The sequence below is a fragment of the Dromiciops gliroides genome, chromosome 4, assembly GCF_019393635.1.
Source record: "Dromiciops gliroides isolate mDroGli1 chromosome 4, mDroGli1.pri, whole genome shotgun sequence".
Taxonomy (NCBI): domain Eukaryota; kingdom Metazoa; phylum Chordata; class Mammalia; order Microbiotheria; family Microbiotheriidae; genus Dromiciops; species Dromiciops gliroides.
Window position 1 is genome coordinate 365,070,364 of NC_057864.1, and position 21,117 is coordinate 365,091,480.

The following is a 21,117-nucleotide window of genomic DNA, read 5'->3' on the forward strand; positions in this document are numbered from 1 at the left end:
AGGGACTGGCGCTCGCTCTCGCTCTCTTTCCTCTGGACTCTGGCAGAGAAGGGAGCTAGAAATGTGCTCTCCCTTTAATAGATAGGAATCTAGGCCTTTCTCTCTCTCTTTACCAAATTCTTTCTTATTCTCCTTAATAAATGCTTACAAGTCTAACTCTTGCTAAAGCTTATAATTGATTGGCGACCACTCATTAGATATTTTAGACAGATTAGCTAGAATTTTAGCCCTTAACATCATGAAGATGAGTTTTTCTGGTTCTAAGTGCAGGACTCTATCCATTATGCCACCTAACTCTCCCAAGACCTAGCTAGATGACATTTTACAAAAAAAGAGACCTAAAATTCAGTGAGTTAACTCATATTTATTAAGCATCTATTACATGCCAGGCACTGAGCCGAGTGCTGGGATTATAAAGAAAGGAAAAAAATAGTTCTTGCCCTCAAGAAGCTCAAAGTCTAATGATAAATATATAGTGATCTAAAAATCAGTTTCTCTGACTTTGTCGTGAAATGATCATTTCGAGATTCAAGAGGACTCACCAGTTAGATTATATTTAGAAAGTTGTGTGAGGTTCTAGATACCACATTTTCCAAGTGAAGAGTCCAGAAAAGGAGCAAAAAGGGATGGTGAGGTATAAGGAAACCCTATGATATGGTAATCAGTGAGAAGAGCTAGGATTATTTAGCAGAGATAAGATGAGGCTCAAAGAAGCTATGCTAGCTATCTAAACATTTCAAGGACTACTGGAAGGAGAGAGAGTAGATTTGTTCTACTTTTGTCCCATAGGGCAGAATAGTATCAATGGTTGGAAGATACAATTAAGGTAATAGCAAATCAATATAAGGAGAACATTGACTACAAATAGAACTGTTGAAAAATAGAATAGCTGCTTCGAGTGAGTCATTATGACTAAAAGTCATTACCTAATCAACTGTCAGTAATATCATAGAAGGAAGTCAGTTTAGAGCTTGTGAACTGATCCAACTAGTCCAAAAAGTAATTTGGAATTATACTCCAAAAGTTATTATTGGGCTTTGCATCTGCTTTAACAGCAATGCCATTATTATATGTGTATATATGTGTATGTATATATAAGGGGCAGCAAGGTGGTGCAATGGATAGAGTGCCAGGCCTGTAGTCAGGAAGATCTGAGTTCAAATTTGGCCTCAGACACTTACTAGCTGTGTGACCCTGAGCAAGTCACTTAATCTTGTTTGTCTTCAGTTTCTCATAAGTAAAATGAGCTTAAGAAGGAAATGGCAAACCACTCCAGTGTCTGCAAAAACAACAACAACAACAAAACCCAAATGGGGTCATAAAGAGTTAAATATGACTGAAACAACAAATGTGTATATATGTATGTACATACTATTTATCACATATACATATGTGCATTCCAATGACATTTTATATATGTATATATGTATTTTTGCATATATGTCAATGATATAATAGAAAGAAGTTAGTCTGGAACTATTCTGGAAGATAATTTGGAATTATACCAAAAATGTTACTACCAGACTATACATCTGCTTTAGCACCACAATGACATTATTAAATGTGTGTATGCATATGTATATATGCACATACTATACATAATATATACATGTGTAAATATACAATTTATCTTTTATACATATATGCATGCGTGGTTTTGCATGTATGTCAATGATATTATAGAAGGAAATTTGTCTAGTGCTATGAATTGGTCCAACTGTTCTGTAAAGTGATTTTTAAATTATACCCCCAAAATTACAACTAAATTATGTATATTTTAATAGAATTTCATTAATATATGTGAACATTTACACATGCATGTGTGTGTGTGTGTGTGTACACACACATATATGCAAAAGAGTTAAAAGAAAGAATCCATAAGTACAAAAATATTTATGGCAGCATTTTTTTTGGTAGCAAAGCCTGGAAAGAATAAGAACATGGAAAAGGACTAACCAAATCATGCTATATTAATATAATGGAATATTATTATACCATAAGAGATAATGAAAGGGATGGATTAAGAGAAGCTAGAGAAGACGTGTGGGAACTGGTATAGAGTGAAATATGCAGAACCAAGAAAATAATATTTATAATAACAATATAGTTTTATAAAAACAAAAAATTTTGTAAAATGTAAGAACTCTGATTAATATAGTGGTTCCAGAAGATTGAAGCATGCTTTCCACCTCTGGAAGAGAGATGGAAGAATACAGGTATATAATAAGATAGATATTTTCAGACAAAACCTACATATGAACTCATTTTGCTCGAGCATATTTTTATTACAAAAAAGGTCTTTAATTTACTCATTTTCAGAAGGGTGAATTAGGGAAGATTTTGATGACAAAAAAAAAGAGAGAAGAAAATAAAGATGTGAATAAAACATTTTTCAATTATATATAATAGAAAAGAATGACACTTATTGAAAGACATGGATAAACAGAATAGTGTTAAAACTGCTACGCTAAATTTATTATATGCTTTTAAATACAAGCTATATTTTAACAGAAGATCACAGTTCCATTAAAAAAAGGAAGTAGCCACTTTTAAATCCAATATCCTTTCATTCTAGTATTTTTGTCAATAATCTAAATGAATATAAAAGGTCACATCCAAGTTTTTTAGATCAGGAAAACTAAGAACACATATGTATGCTATTTGCATAAGCCTACTAAATCTGTGTACTATCTTTTCCCTAATAATTTTCACGCTGAAATGTTATTAATACTATTTTTAGGGAAGTTATTTCAAGAATTTTTTCCTATTTTCATTTCTGCCCATATGCATTAGCTACATTAACATATAAATAGACTGAAACCATGTTTTATTACCATCAGGCTCTTTTACAACCACCACCTCTTCAGGTCTGTTTTCTATAGATTTTTTAATATTTTCCAGTTCTGTCCAGTAGTATTCAAAAGATAAGTCATCCAATGAATCCTGAGAACTCGACCGATCAAATGGTGGCTTTTCTGCAACTTTTTTGGAGCTTTCATGGTTCATTGTATATTGGCCAGACCTGCGACTATAAATTAAAGAGAAAACAATTCATTACTGAATAATAAAGAACAGTTAAAACAAAGTAAGTCTCATTTGGAAATATACACTTAAATTTCTAATAGATTAAAGTAGTTCTTTTTGATCTGTAACAACATTTCTTTTCTTTTTTTTTCCTGTAACAACATTTCTATATGAAAATCTTATGAATAATTTAAATTTTAGGATATCAGCAACCTGGGTTCAAATTCTGACTCTGTCACATACTACCTGTGTGATGACAAGACATTTGACCTCTCTGGGCTTAAATTTCCTCATCTATAAAATAAGGAGAGAGAATTAGTGAATATCTGGGTTGCCTTTCTGTTCTGAATAGTAAATGCTCTCCTGGGGAAGAATAAGGAAGAAAAAAATTACAATTTCATAAATTATCTTTCAGTTTTAACTACAACTACTTACAATCTAATGAAATAGGCAACAAATTGTGTCTTTATAATAGACAATTTGTGATAAGTTAATTAAAATGAGTTAGAATTTTACAAGTACATTTCAATTTATAGAGTTCTGCTTTCCATATAGGTAAACCAAACTGAAACAATACTTTTGTATAACATAAAGCTTTACTTAATAAATTTCACTACTGAAACTAAAGTTTATACATAAGGATGATTTCTTAATTTCTAGACTATGTGGTTTTCAAAGAGGCAGAGGAACTAGAGACCAAATTGCCAATATTTGCTGAATTATGGAGAAAATAAGGGAGTTCCTGAAAAACATCTACTTCTGCTTCATTGACTGCACTAAAGCCTTTGTGTGGATCACAACAAACTGTGGCAAGTCCTCAAAGAGATAGGAGTACCATATCATCTTATTTGTATCCTGAGGAACCTATATGCAGGCTAAGAAGCAAAAGTTAAAACTGAACATAGAACAACTGATTGGTTTAAGATTGGAAAAGGAGTCTGACAAGGTTATATATTGTCCCCTAATTTTTAAAAAAATTTATATGCAGAGGACAACATGTGAAATGCCAGGGTGGATAAATCAAAAGCTGGAATTAAGGTTGCTGGAAGAAATACCAACAATCTCAGATATGCAGATGATACCACTCTGATGGCAGAAGGTAAGGAAGAATTAAGGAGCCTTTTGATGAAGGTGAAAAGAAGAGAGTGTAAAAGCTGGCTTGAAGCTTAACATTAAAAAATAAAAACCAACCCAAAAATCTTGGCAACTGCTCCTATAACCTTCTGGCAAATAGAAGGAGAAGAAATGGAAGCAGGGTTGGATTTTATATTCTTGGACTCAAAGATCACTACAGAGTGTGACTACAGCCTTGAAATTAAAAGACATTTGCTCCTTGGAAGAAAAGCTATGGAAAATCTAGACAGCAAAAAGCAGAGATATCACCTTGCCCACAAAGATCTGTATAGTCAAAGCTATGCTTTTCCCAGTAGCAACGTATGGCTGTGAAAGTTGGACTATAGGGACAGCCTTGGAACTGTGGTGTTGGAGAAGATTTTGAGAGTCCATTGAGCAGCAAGGAGATCCCAAAAACTTAATTCAGGGTATTCACTACAAGGACAAATACTGAAGTTGAAGCTTAAATACTTTTTGACCACATACAGAGAAGATGAGACTCATTGGAAAAGACCCTAATGTTGGGAAAGATTGAAGACAAAAAGGAAAAGGGGAGGGCAGAGGATGAGATGGATAGATAGTATCATGGAGACAATGAGCATGAACTTGGAGAGACTTTGAGAGATAATGGAGGATAGTGGGTCTGGTGTGCTATGGTCCACAGGGTCACAGAGTTAGAGATGACTGAACTGAACAACAATAGCATATGTGTGTATACACATATAAAATAAGCAAGCAAACTCATTTTGTACATGTTTTCTCTGACAGAATGCATGTTCCTTGAAATTGGTGGTAGTTACATACTCAGCACAGTGCCTGATACAAGTAGGCACTTAAATGTTTGTTGACTAATTGTTTGCTAATATACATAATAATAAAGCATAAATGCAATAAAACCATTCATTTAAAATTTGCCATAATATAGAGTTCCAACCAGGTGGAAATATACTTCTCATTAATTATGAAAAGTGGTTTGTTAAAGAAGAACCAGCAGTTAAGAAAACCTCAGAAGGGACAGCTAGGTGGCGCAGTGGATAAAGCACTGGCCCTGGATTCAGGAGGACCTGAGTTCAAATCCGAACTCAGACACTTAACATTTACTAGCTGTGTGACCCTGGGCAAGTCACTTAACCCCATTGCCCCGTAAAAAAAAATTAAAAAAAAAAAAAAAAGAAAACCTTAGAGATCCAAGCTACATCAAGCAGTAGAGAAAATACCTTTTTTCCCCCTATCCATATGACCAAAAAAATGGAGATAGTATAAAAATGTTTAATTTCAAAGTAAAAGTATAATAAAACTAAACTAAAATAAAATAAAATAAATTAATGTGTCTGTTCCTTCTAGTGTTAGGCAAATGGTATAATAAGATTCCAAAAGAAAGGAGGAATTCTTCTGGCTTTAGAATCAATCCCCTCTTTATATACTGCTTGAATAAGATAACAAAATGTGAAAGAAGAGCAACAAAGGAAGAGATGGTACTTTCCACATGCTAATCACAAATCAGTGTCATCTGTTCATTAGAATAAACTCTAGAAGATAATAATTTGTTAATCTATATCTATTTACTGTGATTGAAAGTTTTTTCCAAGTCAAACTGTTATTATGAATTAGTTTAAAAAGTAAAGAAATTCTAGCCCACAGGCCAGATCTTCCTTTACTTTTTTCTGATTTATAGGACAAGTGCTTAGAGTATTTCATTATTTATTCCTATTCTTTCATTAAGCACCTAATATGCTCTAGTCGTTGTGTTGGGGAGTGAGAGAGATACAAAGGAAAAAAAAAAGAAACCTGCCCTGCCCATAGAAAGCTTTTCTCTAATTTACATACTTTCCTTTGATAATTTCATAAATTCCCAGTGGTTTCAGTTATCTATATAGATGATCTTCAAGTCCATAAGCACAGCCCAAGTCTTTCTCCAGAGCTCAGGTTCATGTTGTTCATCCTTTGTTTTCAGAGGACCAAAAACATCACTAGGGTGATGTCTTGACTTGCCTATGAATTACATTTAAGTGAGGTACAGTTGCACCGTCATCAGCTTCACCCTTTCTTCTAGAGTCATAGAAGTCCAGTGGCAAGACAAAAGTCAGGACGACAAGCAATGGCCAAGGGATGCAGTGGATGGCCTTGGTATTTTTGATTTCTGGCAAAGCTCTAAGCACTGTACAGCATAGTTGGAACAAATCCTTCTCATTTGCACATTTTGCTGGGCAAAGTCTTTGCATGCTTGGAGTAGACATTCCCTTAATTCACCAACAGGTTTGAGGTCTGTTGTTACCCTCAACCTGAGTTAGCTCATCTGCCAAGATGGTTTTAATGGGGTGTGGCTGATGAACACTCTAGGGCTTCTTGGAGCCACTGGTGAGAGTCAGGTAAAAAATGAACATCAAAGGTGGATGAACAGCCCTGAAAAGGGCTTGGCAAGCCCTCACACCAGAGGGGCTAGCCCCAAGCTCTGGCACTGCATCACCAATCACCTATGGATATTTTGAACTGAATATTATGTGCCAAATACCTACTGGGTATTTTAAACTGGCATCTCAAATTCAAAATGCCATAATCTAAAAAAGAAAACCCTCTCCAACTTCTCTTGAGGACACTAGTATTCTTCTAGTTTCCTTAGAATCATCCCTTACTTCTCACTTTCCCCTCACCCTACTGAACAGGGGCAGGCCAGAATGGGAAAATATGACCTATAATTCCACAGAAAAAAATAAACTACCTTGAGTAAATGTAAACAGCAAAAGAAGCTCCAACTATCCTATGGGAAACTTGCATGTGACCCTGAGACACCCTGGCAATATGCCTTCTTTGTTCAATTTGTATATAATACCTAGCCTGGCCTGGGATTGGTACAGGGATCCATGATGTTACTTTGTCCTGCTGCTGCCCAGAAAGATGAGCCTTTTGTGAATATATGCCCCCAATTAACCTAACCCTGATAAGACCTATTAAGAACCAAACTGGTATAAGTCCCTCTTTCTTTAATATCTCAGTATTTCCTCGGAAGTTATGCCACCCTGCAATTGGCATAATAATGACAGAACAGATCTGCCCCCTTACATTTGGTGTAGTGGGCAGGATAGTCTGCCCCCCTTACACCTACCTATCCAAACAGTGACAAGATCTGGTCAATTCTTCTTTTTTCTTTGGTGGGGCAATTGGGGTTAAGTGACTTGCCCAGGGTCACACAGCTAGTAAGTGTCACATGTCTGAGGTCAGATTTGAACTCAGATCCTCCTGAATCCAGGGTCAGTGCTCTATCCACTGTGCCACCTAGCTGCCCCGATCTGGTCTCCATGTCTCTTGCATCAGTCCCCTTCTCTTCACCTCCCTCATTCAAGCCCTATTTCTTCTCACCTCCATTATCACAAGAGTCTTCTAATTGGTCTCCCTGCTTTATTTTTTCTCTCAAATCCATCCTCCACAAAATGCCCAAATGTTTCTTAAAGCACAGGTCAGACTACATCATTCCTCTGCTCAAAAAACTCTAGTGACACCCCATTCCTTCTGTTTGGCATTTTAAGTCCTTCATAAGTTAGCTCCAACCTACCTTTCCAGCATTATACAGGACTCCCATTCACACACTCTTCAGTTCTTTTGTACATCTCAAGTCTGGAATGTACTCTCTCCTCACAAAACCTTTGAATCTCGATCTTCCTTCAAATCTCAGTTAAAAAGCCACCTCTTACATGAAGCTTTCCCTGACCCCTTTACCTGTTAATGCCACCCATCAAATATTTATCGTGTATTTATATTGTGTACATCTATATGTGAACATCTCATCTTTCCCAACAGAGTATATGTACTTGTTGAAGTGTAGGAAAGTTTCATTTGTAAAGGCTATTAGAGCTTTCCTGTAATCCTTATGCAACAAGAGACTAGTACACAGACTCAGAAGCCTAATACTAAGAGATCCCATGATATTTGCTGTGGAGTCTCATAGCTAGCATTTATATAGTACTTTAGGTTTGCAAAGTGCTTTCCATGCATCATCTCATTTGATTTTCTTATCTAGAAAATGAAGGGTTCACACTGAAATTCTTAAGGTTGTTGTTTTTTCTAATTGTAATAGTGAATGTTTCTAGAACTGTACTATTATTTTCTTCTGTGGCTATCTTTATTGCATTCTGTCCTGGTGTCTGTTTAAGCTTTTTCTCTCCCCATTTTTAAAAATTTTTCCCATTTCCTTCCATCCTATTTTTGGCTTTTTTCTTTTTTTTTTCCCAACTGTCACAGAAGACTAGCATTGCAACATGTTTTAAAGCTGTTTATCAACTAATCTTTTATGTTTCCCATCCTAATTTTTTAAATGAGTGTATTTTAAATCTCACTTAAAAATACACCAAACTTTGGAACTCAAAATTTTAAAAAAACCCAAATGTTAAATATTGTTTTTATATGTAATTGGAGACTGATATGGAAATGTGTTTTGCATAACTGCACGTGTGACCTAAATCAAATTGCTTGCCCTCTCAGGGAAGGGAAAGAGGAGGGAAGGGGAGAATTTGGAACTCAAAAATTTAAAAAGTAAATGTAAAAAATAGTTCTTACATGTAATTGGAAAAAAATGAAACTACACATAGTTGAAAAATACTAAAATTTTCCCCCAAAACCCCACCTTTTAAAAAAAATGTATGTGACCCTAAAGTTAAATTTTTTGCATCTCATAGCTTTGATTTCTCCAGCCTTGTCACAAAGGGTATATTACTAAGTTTATTTCTATAGGTTTTGCTATGGTCTATTATAATCGTATCCTATACTTTATGTAGTTTTTGTTTTTCTTCAGTTTCTTTTGTGTTCTTGTCTCTCTCATTATAGTGTAAGTTCTGGATGGCAGGGACGATGTCTACACTTCTTTTCGAATCTCTAAACAGTACCTAGTACAATATGGAACTTCAATAATAATGTTGACTGATGGGCTGAACCATGATGATTAATGCAAAATTATATTTTGGTTTATCTCTTCACAAGGAGGAGGCTTGGTTTTATGCTGAATCACAATCAAGTAAGGCTTCTCACTGCCAAAGGAATGTGTTTATCCTGGAAAAAAAAATTCCCAGTAAATTTCCATTGAGATAGAATGTGTGGAAAAAAGTAAAGTATCCAGTCATGGTACTGTTTAGAAAAAAGTACTATATAAACACACCTTCTCTATTAAGTTTACATTTTCAAAACCTAAATAAAAAGGAAACCATGTCACTTTTCACTAAAGAATGAATCTAATAATTTGTTACTGATAAGATTCAGGTACTGAATAGATAGACAGGTGTCTATACAGGCATAGTGTAGCAACACTGAGGCACTGAAGGTAAGTTTTGGGGAATCAGCACAAGAAAATCCACTTTTCCCTCTCGACAAGGGGACATAAAGCCAATGAAAGCAATAACTCCTAAGTAGGGATCAGCCAGCCATGGACTTTGTACTTTCTGTACAAATGTCATTGTACTTTCTGTAATTACCTTTTACATCAATAAACATGTGTGGTCATTTCTTTTCTATTTAAAGAATGCTATGCTTCTCAGTAAATGTATCTACTTAAAAATCTGGGCCTTCTTCAAACTGTTGTAGGTCTTCTGGTAGAGGGCAGTTTACTACTTTCTTCGACTGTATTTTAACAAAATGTTATAGGATAGTATGTTTATTTTGGAAATGAGAGTTTTAAAGCACAAAGCAACATCTGCAAGGCATAAAGATATACAGAAAAGTTGCCAAAAGAGAGATCCAGACATGTGGTATGCTGAAAATAATCACTCAAAGAAATCATTTATATTACAATCAACACCCAATTATTTCCCACCTGGTTGTGCTACATGAAGAGTAGTTTCCTTCCCCTTTCATCTCCTAGGAACCTCACCTCCTCTGAGTAAGCATTTCCCCCCATAACCCCAGCTGTGTGATCGAGACTCTTCCTCTATGGAAGGAACACATCCCCATTTAAAGGATCTCCTTCCCCTACTCCTTTTTTAGGATCTGGATCCCAATAAAAAACCCCACATACTGTAAAAATGTACATAAGCTAACAGGTGATAACATTCACTTTGACACAGTAATCGACAAACCCTTTGTTTCCCAACAACCCTGGTGAGTTAAAGACATAATTACCACTATCCCCATTTTGCAGATGAAGACACCAAGGCTCAGAGGAGTGATTTGCTGATGAGAGAGAGACAGGGACAGAGACAAAGACAGAAAGACAGAGACAGACAGAAACAGAGACAGACAGACAAAGAGACAGAGAGAAAGACAGAGACAGAGAAAGACAGTCAGAAAGAAAGAGACAGAGAGGCAGAGACAGAGACAGAAAGATTGGACCATTCCCCACCCCTGCTTCTTGTTCTTGTTAAGCAACATATAAAGTTCCCATAAAATGGAAACTCTGGAGTAGAGTAGGGAATGTGGAGTGTTACTGAAGATCTACCCATCATTTCACAGGCTTTACAAATCCTTGTGCTAAGCACCCTAACCATTAATTATCAAGCGTCCTCCTAGTTTTATCTTCCAAGTTGTGTGTGTGTGTTTTTAAATAAGTATGAATTTAAATACTGATACTTTATTTTATTTATTTTTGCGTGGGTCAATGAGGGTTAAGTGACTTGCCCAGGGTTACACGCCTAGCAAGTGTCAAGTGCCTGAGGCTGCATTTGAACTCAGGTCCTCCTGAATCCAGGGAGGTATTTTATCCACTGAGCCACCTAGCTGCCCCCATTGATTGTCCAAGTTTAATTCAAAACCTATTAATAAAAATTATTTTGGTAGGGACTTTAAGATCAACTAACAGTGGGAGAAACAAGACTATACTTTCCTAATGTATTAATGGAAATGTTTCATGAAACAGATTAAAATAATATATTCAAAGAGATGGCAATATAACATATTTCTTAGTAGTAAAAGGAAGTTCAGTTGGCCTGGCAAAATCTACTTCCCTCAGAATGATGTAATTCCCTTGGGATGTCTTCCCAACTAAGCAATTGTAGCTTGGTAAATTCTCATATCATTCCAATTACTGATGTTAAACTGAAGAATCTGATTTAGAGACCTCTTAAAAAAAAAAAAAAACCTTTTTAAAGATGGGCATCACTTTTGTTTTCTGAGATTTTCCTAAAACTATGGCTAGTGGCTACATCATGGCCCTTAGGGTGCACATCTTCAGGTAAAGTACTTAACCCAGTACCTAGCATATAGTAAACACAATAAATTTCTCTTTATTATTGTCATTATTATTATTAAACAACCCCAAGATAAAAAAGTGAGTTAGTATCCTGATTCTCAGATATTTTTCGCCTATGTATGTTGCTATATATAGCATTACAATAATTCCTTTGACTATACTAAGTTACCACCCTGACTTAATTGACAATTTACTTCAATTCACCAAATAATTATTAAAAACTTACAGTATGGGGGGGGGGAGAAGGGGGCTGGCTAGATGGCGCAGTGGATAGAGCACTGGCCCTGGATTCAGGAGGACCTGAGTTCAAATCCAACCTCAGACAGTTGACACTTACTAGCTGTGTGACCCTGGGCAAGTCACTTAACCCTCATTGCCCCACCAAAAACAAACAAACAAACAAGCAAACAAACAAAAACCTTACAGTATGCAAAGAATAGATTGCCTAAGCTCTGGGAGGCAGAAAGTTGAAATATGGCAAGAGTCCCAGACCACAAGGATCTTATAAGCTAATAAGGGAACAGTGACATATACACAAATTAAGTCTAACATAGATTGTAAAAAAAAAAAAAGGGTAGAAAGCTAAATTACATAGGAACAGGGGCAGATATCCCTTTGTAGATGAAATCAGGATGATTTCATGAGGAAAGGAACGCTTGAGCCTGGGTTTGAACTAGAAGGATTGAATAGAGAAAGATTTTCACCACATGGGAGACGATAGGCAGAGCAGTTATGAAGGCTGGAGAACCTTGAAACTGGGAGGACAGTTTGGTCTTTACCAAATTCCTCCTCTGAGGAGGAAGAAAGCTGGCAAAAGGAGGAAGGTGAAAGACGAAGGAGAAAGAAAAGGAGAAGAGCAGCTAGCATTGATATAGTACTTTAAGGTTTTTGAAAAGCTTGACAAATATTTGCTCATTTGACCTTCGCAACAACCCTAGAACGTAGGTGCTGTTAATATCCCCATTCTACAGTTGAAGAACCTGAGGCAGGCAAAGATTAAGTGACTTCCCAAGGTCAAATTTACTGTCTGAGGATGTATTTGAACTCAGGCCTTCCTGACTCCAGGTCCAGTGCTTGCTCTATTCCACCATGCAAAGTACACAAAGAGAAGCATCAAGTATATAGCTTGAAAGCTAGATTGGAATCAGGTTATATACATCAAATGACAAACAAAGGTGTTTATATCTCACCCTACAGGCAATAAGGAACTACTACCAGTATTTTCCAAAGGGAATTCCATGGTCAGATTGGTACATTAGAATGAATGGATGAAAAAAAGCATTTAAGCTATGTGCCTGGCTTAATGTAGTCTCAATGTGGCTGGGGATACCAAGATAAGGAGGGAGCAGAGAAACCCAAGAGAGAACAAAGTACAGCAGAGGGAAGAGGTAAAAAGGAAAGCCAGCCAGATTTGTTGAGGGAAAATATTTCTGAATATAAGGGGACAGTGAGAGAGCATGGAAGTAAGTCAGGTCCTATTGTGGTACCTGAACAAAACTGGTACCAAGCTCTGTGGGTTCTTATCTGAATGAAGGAGAACCAGGCATTGGGCGGAGGGATCACAGATGCTGAACCTGATATGCAAGTCAAACCTCACTCAAATTACATTAAAACAACTTCAAACACCCGCTAAGTTACTGGGGATGCAAACAGAAAAGCAGAACCGGGGAAGCTAGGTGGTGCAGTGGACAGAGCACCGGCCCTGGTTTCAGGAGGACCTGAGTTCAAATCCAGCCTCAGACACTTGACAATTACTAGCTGTGTGACCCTGGGCAAGTTGCTTAACCCCAATTGCCTCACAAAAAAAGAAAGAAAAGGGGGGCAGCTAGATGGCACAGTGGTTAAAGCACTGGCCCTGAATTCAGGAGTACCTGAGTTCAAATGCGGCCTCAGACACTTGACACTTACTAGCTGTGTGACCCTGGGCAAGTCACTTAACCCCCATTGCCTGCAAAAAAAAACAAAAACAAAAAAGAAAGAAAAGGAGAGGAGAGGAGAGGAGAGGAGAGGAGAGGAAAGCAGAACCATCCCTGCTCTCAAAAAGCCAACATTCTAATTGTGAGAGATGCTACATAAAGAAGGGTTACAAAGTAGATGGCAATGCCTGGAGGTTCGGAGGGTTCAGTGGCATATAGTAAGAACTGGTGGTCCTACACCTTACTGAAAATATTGTTCTTCAAAACCAAAGCTATCTATTCCCATATGAAAAAATGCTCTAAATCTCTAATGATTAGAGAGATGCAAATTAAAACAACTCTGAGGTACCACCTGACACCTATCAGATTGGCTAAAATGACAAAAAAGGAAGATAATAAATGTTGGAGAGGCTGTGGGAAAATTGGAACACTAATGCATTGTTGGTGGAGCTGTGAGCTGATCCAACCATTCTGGAGAGCAATTTGGAATTATGCCCAAAGGGCGATAAAGCTGTGCATACCCTTTGACCCAGCAATCCCACTTTTAGGTCTTTTGCCCAAAGAAATCATGGAAGGGGGAAAGGGACCCACATGTACAAAAATATTTATAGCTGCTCTCTACGTGGTAGCAAGGAATTGGAAGTTGAGGGGGTGCCCATCAATTGGGGAATGGCTGGACAAGTTGTGGTATATGAATACAATGGAATACTATTGTGCTGTAAGAAATGATGAGCAGGAAGAGTTCAGAGAAACCTGGAGGGTCTTACGTGAGCTGATGATGAGTGAGATGAGCAGAACCAGAAGAACATTGTACACAGTATCATCAGCATTGAGTGTTGACCTACTGTGATGGACTATATTCTTCTCACCAATGCAATGGTACAGAAGAGTTCCAGGGAACTCATGATAGAAGAGGATCTCCAAATCCAAGGAAAAAAAAGAAAGAAAGAACTGTGGAGTATAGATGCTGATTGAACCATATTATTTCTTTTGTTTTGAGTGCTGTTGGTTTTTTTTTTCTTTCTATTTTGAGGTTTTGCATCACTGCTCTGATTCTTTCTCTTATAACAGGATTAATGCAGAAATAGGATTAATGTTATTATGTGTATATATATATGTGTGTATATATATATATGTATAGAGATATATAGATATAACCTATATCAGATTACCTGCTGTCTAGGGGAGGGGGGAGGGAGGGGTGGGAGGGAGAAAAATCTGAAATTGTAAAGCATGTATAAACAAAAGTTGAGAACTATCTTTACATGTAATGGAAAAAATAAAATACCTCATACATTAAAAAAAAAATATTGTTCTTCATAGCTGGAGAGTCCCAGGGAAGGAGGAAATGGGCATGAGAATCAAAGTGATGAGCTAATTCCAGGCTCACTTCCTGAGGGCAGGGAAATGGTAGGTGTTTATCCAGGCTAGAGGAATGGGACAATAGTGGAGGGATTGGAGGCAATGGGAGATGGGATGTGGGCAAGAGACAGTTAAGAAGGGGATGTTGGCAGTGAAATGAAGATTGGCTTCAAGGAGATAGAAAGGAAAGGCTGATAAGAGCTGAAGTGACTAGAAAGAGATACAGATATAGTCACAGAAAAAAAATCATAACACAAGCAATGATTTTTATTCACTATTTTAAAATCTATTCTGATTGCTTCTTGTATTTTTCTTTTAAATCAGCTACTTCCCTATTTATGCTTCTCTCCAACAGACCCTCACTTTTGACAAAGAAAAACACTTGAACAAAACTAACAAAGCAACCATGTCTGACACTAGCAGCAATATTCCTTTAGGTTTCATCCTCCTTTGCCCTAATGCCTCTGCTGAGAGAAGGGGTATGTTTCACCTTCTGTTCCCTGGGACCAAGATGGGTCATTTCAATTAATCCAAGTTCAGCTCCCTTTTAGTGTTGTTGTCATTTCCATCATTGTGTATGTTGTGCTCTTGGATGTGTTTTCTTTGTACCACTTCACACAAGTCTTCCTGACTTTCTCTTAATTCCTCATAATCTAAGGCTACTGCAGCACAATAATATTCTATTTCATTCATAGACCACAACTTGTTCAGCTACTTCCCAGCTGATGGACACCCCCTTTATTTTCATTTCCTGGCTAACATAAACACACACACACACACACACACACACACGTGATGCTATGAATAATGTGGAATGTATTTGATCTTTTCTCTTCCATCTCTGACTAGAAAGAAGGTCATAGCCTCAGCAACATTATCTCCATATACCCAAATGGTTTCATTGGAAGACGTGAAAAGTACATTTTCTCTCACAATTCTAAATTGTTTTCAAGAATGGTTGGGCCAATTCACAGTTCCACTAATGAAGGATTAGTTTGCCTATCTTCCTAAAGCCTCTCTAATATTGTTTCTGTCTTATCTTTGCCATTGGCTGGCTTTGTGGTAAAGTATCAGGGTTTGCTTCTTTAATTTGTACTTCTCTTATTAATAGTTGTGTAAAGCATGTTTTCATATGATGATGAGCCATTGCATTTCTTCTTCTGAAAACTGTTCATGTGCTTTGAGTATTCATCTATTGGAGAATGATTATTGATTTTAGATATTTGTTGTCAATTCTATAGATATATTTCAATATCAGATTTTTATTAATAGCCAAGTAATGATTGACAGAAGACTGTCCCAAAGGAGATAGGATAAGATGGGATCAAGGTCACAATCATAAAGATTTGCCTTTAAAAGGGGGGGGGGCAGCTAGATGGCACATTGGATAAAGCACTGGTCCTAGATTCAGGAGGACCTGAGTTCAAATCTTCCCTCAGACACTTGACACGTATAGCTATGTGACCCTGGCCAAGTCACTTAACCCTCATTGCCCTACCAAAAAAAAAAAAAGTTTTGCCTTGGCAAGGAAGAAAATCACACCATCTTTTGAAACTAGAAGGGAAAGGGAAAGGCAATGAAAAGGTTTAGGAATGTGAATGGAAGATAAAAGAACTCATGATGGATGTTCTGTGCCTTCTCAGTAAAATAATAGGTCAGGTCATTTGTCTAAAGGATGCATAAGTAGGCAAAAGAGGTTAGGAGTATATCATATAGCATAACTAAAAGTTATTTCACATTGTTTATTCTATATTTTTAATTCCAATTTAGTTGAAAATAACTTGAACTTGTATATATTCATACATTTGTTTTTGGTTTTGTTTTTTCATTTTTTTTGCAGGGCAATGAGGGTTAAGTGATTTGCCCAGGGTCACACAGCTAGTGTCAAGTGTCTGAGGCTGGACTTGAACTCAGGTCCTCCTGAATCCAAGACCAGTACTTTATCCACTGTGCCACCTAGCTGCTCCTATTCATACATTTTTAAATGCTTTAAGTTGCTTCAATTATACTTTTAAAACTTTAAAAAATTATTCTTAACCAGGAATAGTCCACCCTTAATTATTTGATTTTTTAAAAATCAGACCATACCTTTGTATATTATATTTTCTTTGCTTAGTTTTATGGATAGACATCTTTTTTTAACATATCCCACCCAAATACCTCCAGTGGATGTTCAAAATCTCCCAACTATCACATTAATTTATAATTTCCTATCCAGCCTGTCCTCTTTTCTGCATCAACTAAACTTTAAAAAAAGTAATATTTTTAAAAGCAATGAAATTGCTGGTATACAGAATTTTTTTTCTTTCTCATACTAGCAACAACACTGAAAAATATAATCACTGCCAATGTGGTCAGGTAAGAATATTAAAAGAGCAAAACTGGTCTTGTGGGTTAGTGTGCTCATTTGCAATGACTAATCATTCCTGCCTTCTGTAAATGTCCCAGGTCACTTTGCTTTAGAAGTGAATGCTTAGTATTATTCAACAGAAACTAATAATCCATGAGAGGGCTCTGACAACTGGAAAGAAAAAACATTGTAAGCTAGGGAAGAATTGGTTAGAAGAAATCCTTCCTAATTCTTTTCTCCCTTGAGCAGCCAATAAAAAGGTTCTGCTAAAAATCATCATTGCCTCCCACAGCTCTTCAATATTTGCTTTGCTTCTAATAGATAACAAGAGTATATACCTAGAACTAGAAGGGACCTTAAGAATCCAGCTATTCCAACTCCCTCAATTTTACAAATGAAGTGAGGTCTGAAGGGGTGAAGTGAATTATCTAGTGGCAAAGCTAGAATTTGAACCCAGATCATCAGTTACCTATCTGGCTCTTTCCAGTGTATCATACTGCTTTTTCAGAGTAAAGGGAGTCATTTGTAAATTCTGGCACCAAAATGAAAAGCTTAAAGTCACCTAATAGGCAATAGAGAGGGATGCAATGAAATGCATTACGAACCAATAATGGCATAAAAGAAGCAGCATAAGGATGTCTGTCAGGGACAGCTAGATGGCGCAGTGGATAGAGCACCAGCCCTGGAGTCAGGAGTACCTGAGTTCAAATTCAGCCTCGGACACTTAACACTTACTAGCTGTGTGACCGCAATTGCCTCAATAAAAAAAAAAAAAGAAAGAAAAAGAAAAAGAAAGAAAAAGGATGTCTGTCAGCAAAGAGATGTGTGATGAAAAAAAAAGACAGATAAGTTTTAGTACATAAATGTGATGGAATACTCTTGTGCTGTGAGAAGTGAATGGTTTCAGAAAAATCTGGGAAAATTTATATGAACCGAAGCAAAGAAAAATGAGCAGAACTAGGAGAACAAGCTACCCAGTAACAGCAATATTGTAAAGATATTTTAACTGAGAAAGACTTAGTACCTCTGATTGATACAGTCATCTGCCACAACTCCAAAGGACTCATGATGTAAAACTGCATCCACCTCCACACAGGCAACTGACAGTCTCTGCATGCAGACTCAACCATATTTTTATTTCCTTTCTTGATTTCCCTTTCTTTTTTTGGAGGGGGGAGAAAGGGGTGGGGAATGTGATGGGAGGCAAAATAACCTGACCTATTATTTTACTGAGAAGGTACAGAAATATGTTTTGCATGACTTCCTATGTATAATGGGTATCATATCTCTTCCCTTCTTGGTGAGTGTGGGAAGAGAGGAAGGAGAGTGAGAGAACTTGGAACTGAAAATAAAAATAATTTTCTTCTTTTAAAAAAGGTGAGCAGGGGCAGCTAGGTGGCTCAGTGGATAAGGCACTGACCCTGGATTCAGGAAGACCTGAGTTCAAATCCGGCCTCAGACACTTGATACTTACTAGCTGTGTGACCCTGGGTAAGTCACTTAACCCCCAATTGCCTCACCAAAAAAAAAAAAAAGTGAGCTAGTTTCATGGTGAGGGGGAAATACAAACAGTGGGTAGAGAGCCCATGTACTCCATCAGTATGCATGGGGCCAGCACCTTAGTAGGTAGACTCCCCAGGCTCTGTGAAGCCAGGAGCCTCAAAGGAAGGGAAGAAATTAAGACATTGCAATGTGCACCATTGCAGGGTGCCTCCTTCTCTGTGAAATAACCAATGGAGTGAAATGAATGACCTGAGGCAAGTCACACCATGTCTGTGCTTCTAAATCCCTCCTTGAAGTAACTTCTAAATTTAAATCTGATGACCCTAAAATATTGCTGATAAGTTACACATAGATAGAAAAGGGACAATATAACCTATCATAATATAAACAGGTTCCTTTGCTTTTCTAAATCACTGCCAGGACATTATTTGCAATTAAACATTTTGTAACATCCTTAACACATTGGGTTTTTTTTCCTCCCAAAGGTATTGAAAGTCTTACATTTTGCATCCTTTATGAATTTTCCTAGATCCCTTTCTACAATCTGGATCATCTATCCCTGCCCTCTTTGTGTTAGGAATTCATTCACCAATCATTCTTCATGATTTCTGCTGTGCTCCCATTTGTCAAATAACAGTACAACTAAAAAGACCCAGGAAAGAAAACTTGACTGTTTCAACAGAAACTTTCTTCTGTAGATTGCTTAAGAGGAACTTTAAAATTTAGGATGCCTTTATTTCTGACCCACCCACATAATTTACATAGTCCATGGTTTCATACATACACACCACTGTGAAGCAAATTGCCTCACAGTGATCATAGGAATCCTCAAGATTTTAAAGGTTTGCCTTCTGTTTTCATGCTGGTCATTCTTCCCCCGCCCCCCAGGGCAATGAGGGTTAAGTGACTTGCCCAGGGTCACACAGCTGGCATGTGTCAAGTATCTGAGGCCGGATTTGAACTCAGGTCCTCCTAAATCCAGGGCTGGTGCTTTATCCACTGTACCACCTAGCTGCCCCCAGTCATTCTTAATAGTTTGAAAAGTAGCACTGCCTAGAATAACCCTAACCAAATCACCCTTTGTTAGTGCTTGTTCAAGAAAGTCTCTTATTTTCTAGATACAAAATTCACCCTTGGCTAAAGGCATTTAGGGCTCACATGTTGATGAAAACATTAGTATGCTTAAAATAGTTCTTCGTGCCACTGAGTGTCCAATGTACCCTCTGAGCAAGGACAAATAACAAGACACTGTGGAAAAAGAGCTTATTACTAAGTTATTCGTCCTTTCTGATTATATATTTTATAATAGTACAATGGAGAAATCATCCCATTTCTCCAGTATTCTTATAGGGCTATTTATTAAAGTTAACCTTTCACTAAACTGTACAGAGAAGGTGATGTGCAAACGCTCCAAAATAAATGGCTTTTCGAAAGCCTAGTGGGTTGTGTTGTTTTTTTAATGGTTCGTTTTAAAAGCACCTCCCAGTGAGTAGGAACAGTGGTTAACACGAAAATCGAGGAGGTAAACATCGGGCTGAGAAGAAAACCATTTTCCTCAGGCTCCAAAGTTCATTTTTTATGGGCAGTTCTAAATAACTATCCTTCACGTTAAAAGCTTAGTCTGAAAAGAGTGTCCAAAGGCCAATGGGTATGCTTTTATGAGCTATATACCAAGAGTTATACAGCAGAAATAATGTCTACCTTCCCAAAACATTTACCTAAATTTGGCCCAATTCCCCATTCCCTCTTTTGGAAACTGTTCACAAAATGGACTATTCTCAAAAACTCAGGGTCATTTTTGCCTTTAAAGAAACTGGCTAAGGATGCCTCATCTTAGTAAATACTTGAGCCAAGAGGACTCAAAACAAAACGGTTAGGAAAACAAGACTAATTGTACTTTCCCAAACACAGTGGGGTACAAAGTAAGAACTTAGAATGAACAGTTTACACCCCCAAAATTTATAGCATTGAATAGAACTAGAGAATGCGAACTGGACAGGATCTTGGGGATCAACTAATCTAATTTACTCATTTTACTAGTAAGTAAACTAAAGCTCAGAGAGGTAAAGACTTACAAAAAAGGTCATATGACTAGTTAGAGGCATAACCCATGTCTCCTGACCTCCCAGTGAGGTGCTCTTAACTTTTGAAGGGTAAAGGGGCGGGGAAGGGAACCACAGAATTGAATAAGTTTTCAATATGGGAGCAACAACCATTCTTTTGCAGAACCTACTGTGTTAATCAGGGTTACACAGGAGAGGAATGTTTCTATGGCCATTAGCCAAGGCAATACTTCTGAACTACCTTCATCTCCAACCACCATCCCCATCTCTTAGCTTTGAAATTATGTAAAGGTCAAATTCACAGCTAGAAGACTGTTAACTCTTTAGAACCAAAATCAAGACCTTGCCCCCAAGTGGTAGTATGGAGCTTTGAGGACACCAACAGTCTTACTCAGAGAGAGAGAAAAATTAAAAAGTGAAAAAAAAAAGTTTTAATCTGCATTTAGACTCCATCTATTCTTTCTCTGGAGATGGACGACATTTTTCATCACAAGTCCTTTGTAATTATTTTGGATCCTTATATTGATCAGATTACCTAAGTCATTCACAGCTGATCATCATACAATATTGCCATTATTGTGTACAATGTTCTCTTGGTTCTCATTTCACTTTGTCTTC

At 37.2% G+C, this 21,117-nt stretch overlaps 1 protein-coding gene across 1 annotated transcript in view; it reads right to left on the reverse strand.

Moving 5' to 3' along the window:
* ARHGAP18 (Rho GTPase activating protein 18) overlaps nt 1-21,117 on the reverse strand; it is a 197,529-nt gene that overhangs the window by 78,595 nt on the left and 97,817 nt on the right. The window contains 1 exon segment of the mRNA XM_043964431.1: nt 2,835-3,028. Coding sequence (XP_043820366.1) covers nt 2,835-3,028 — 194 coding nt within the window.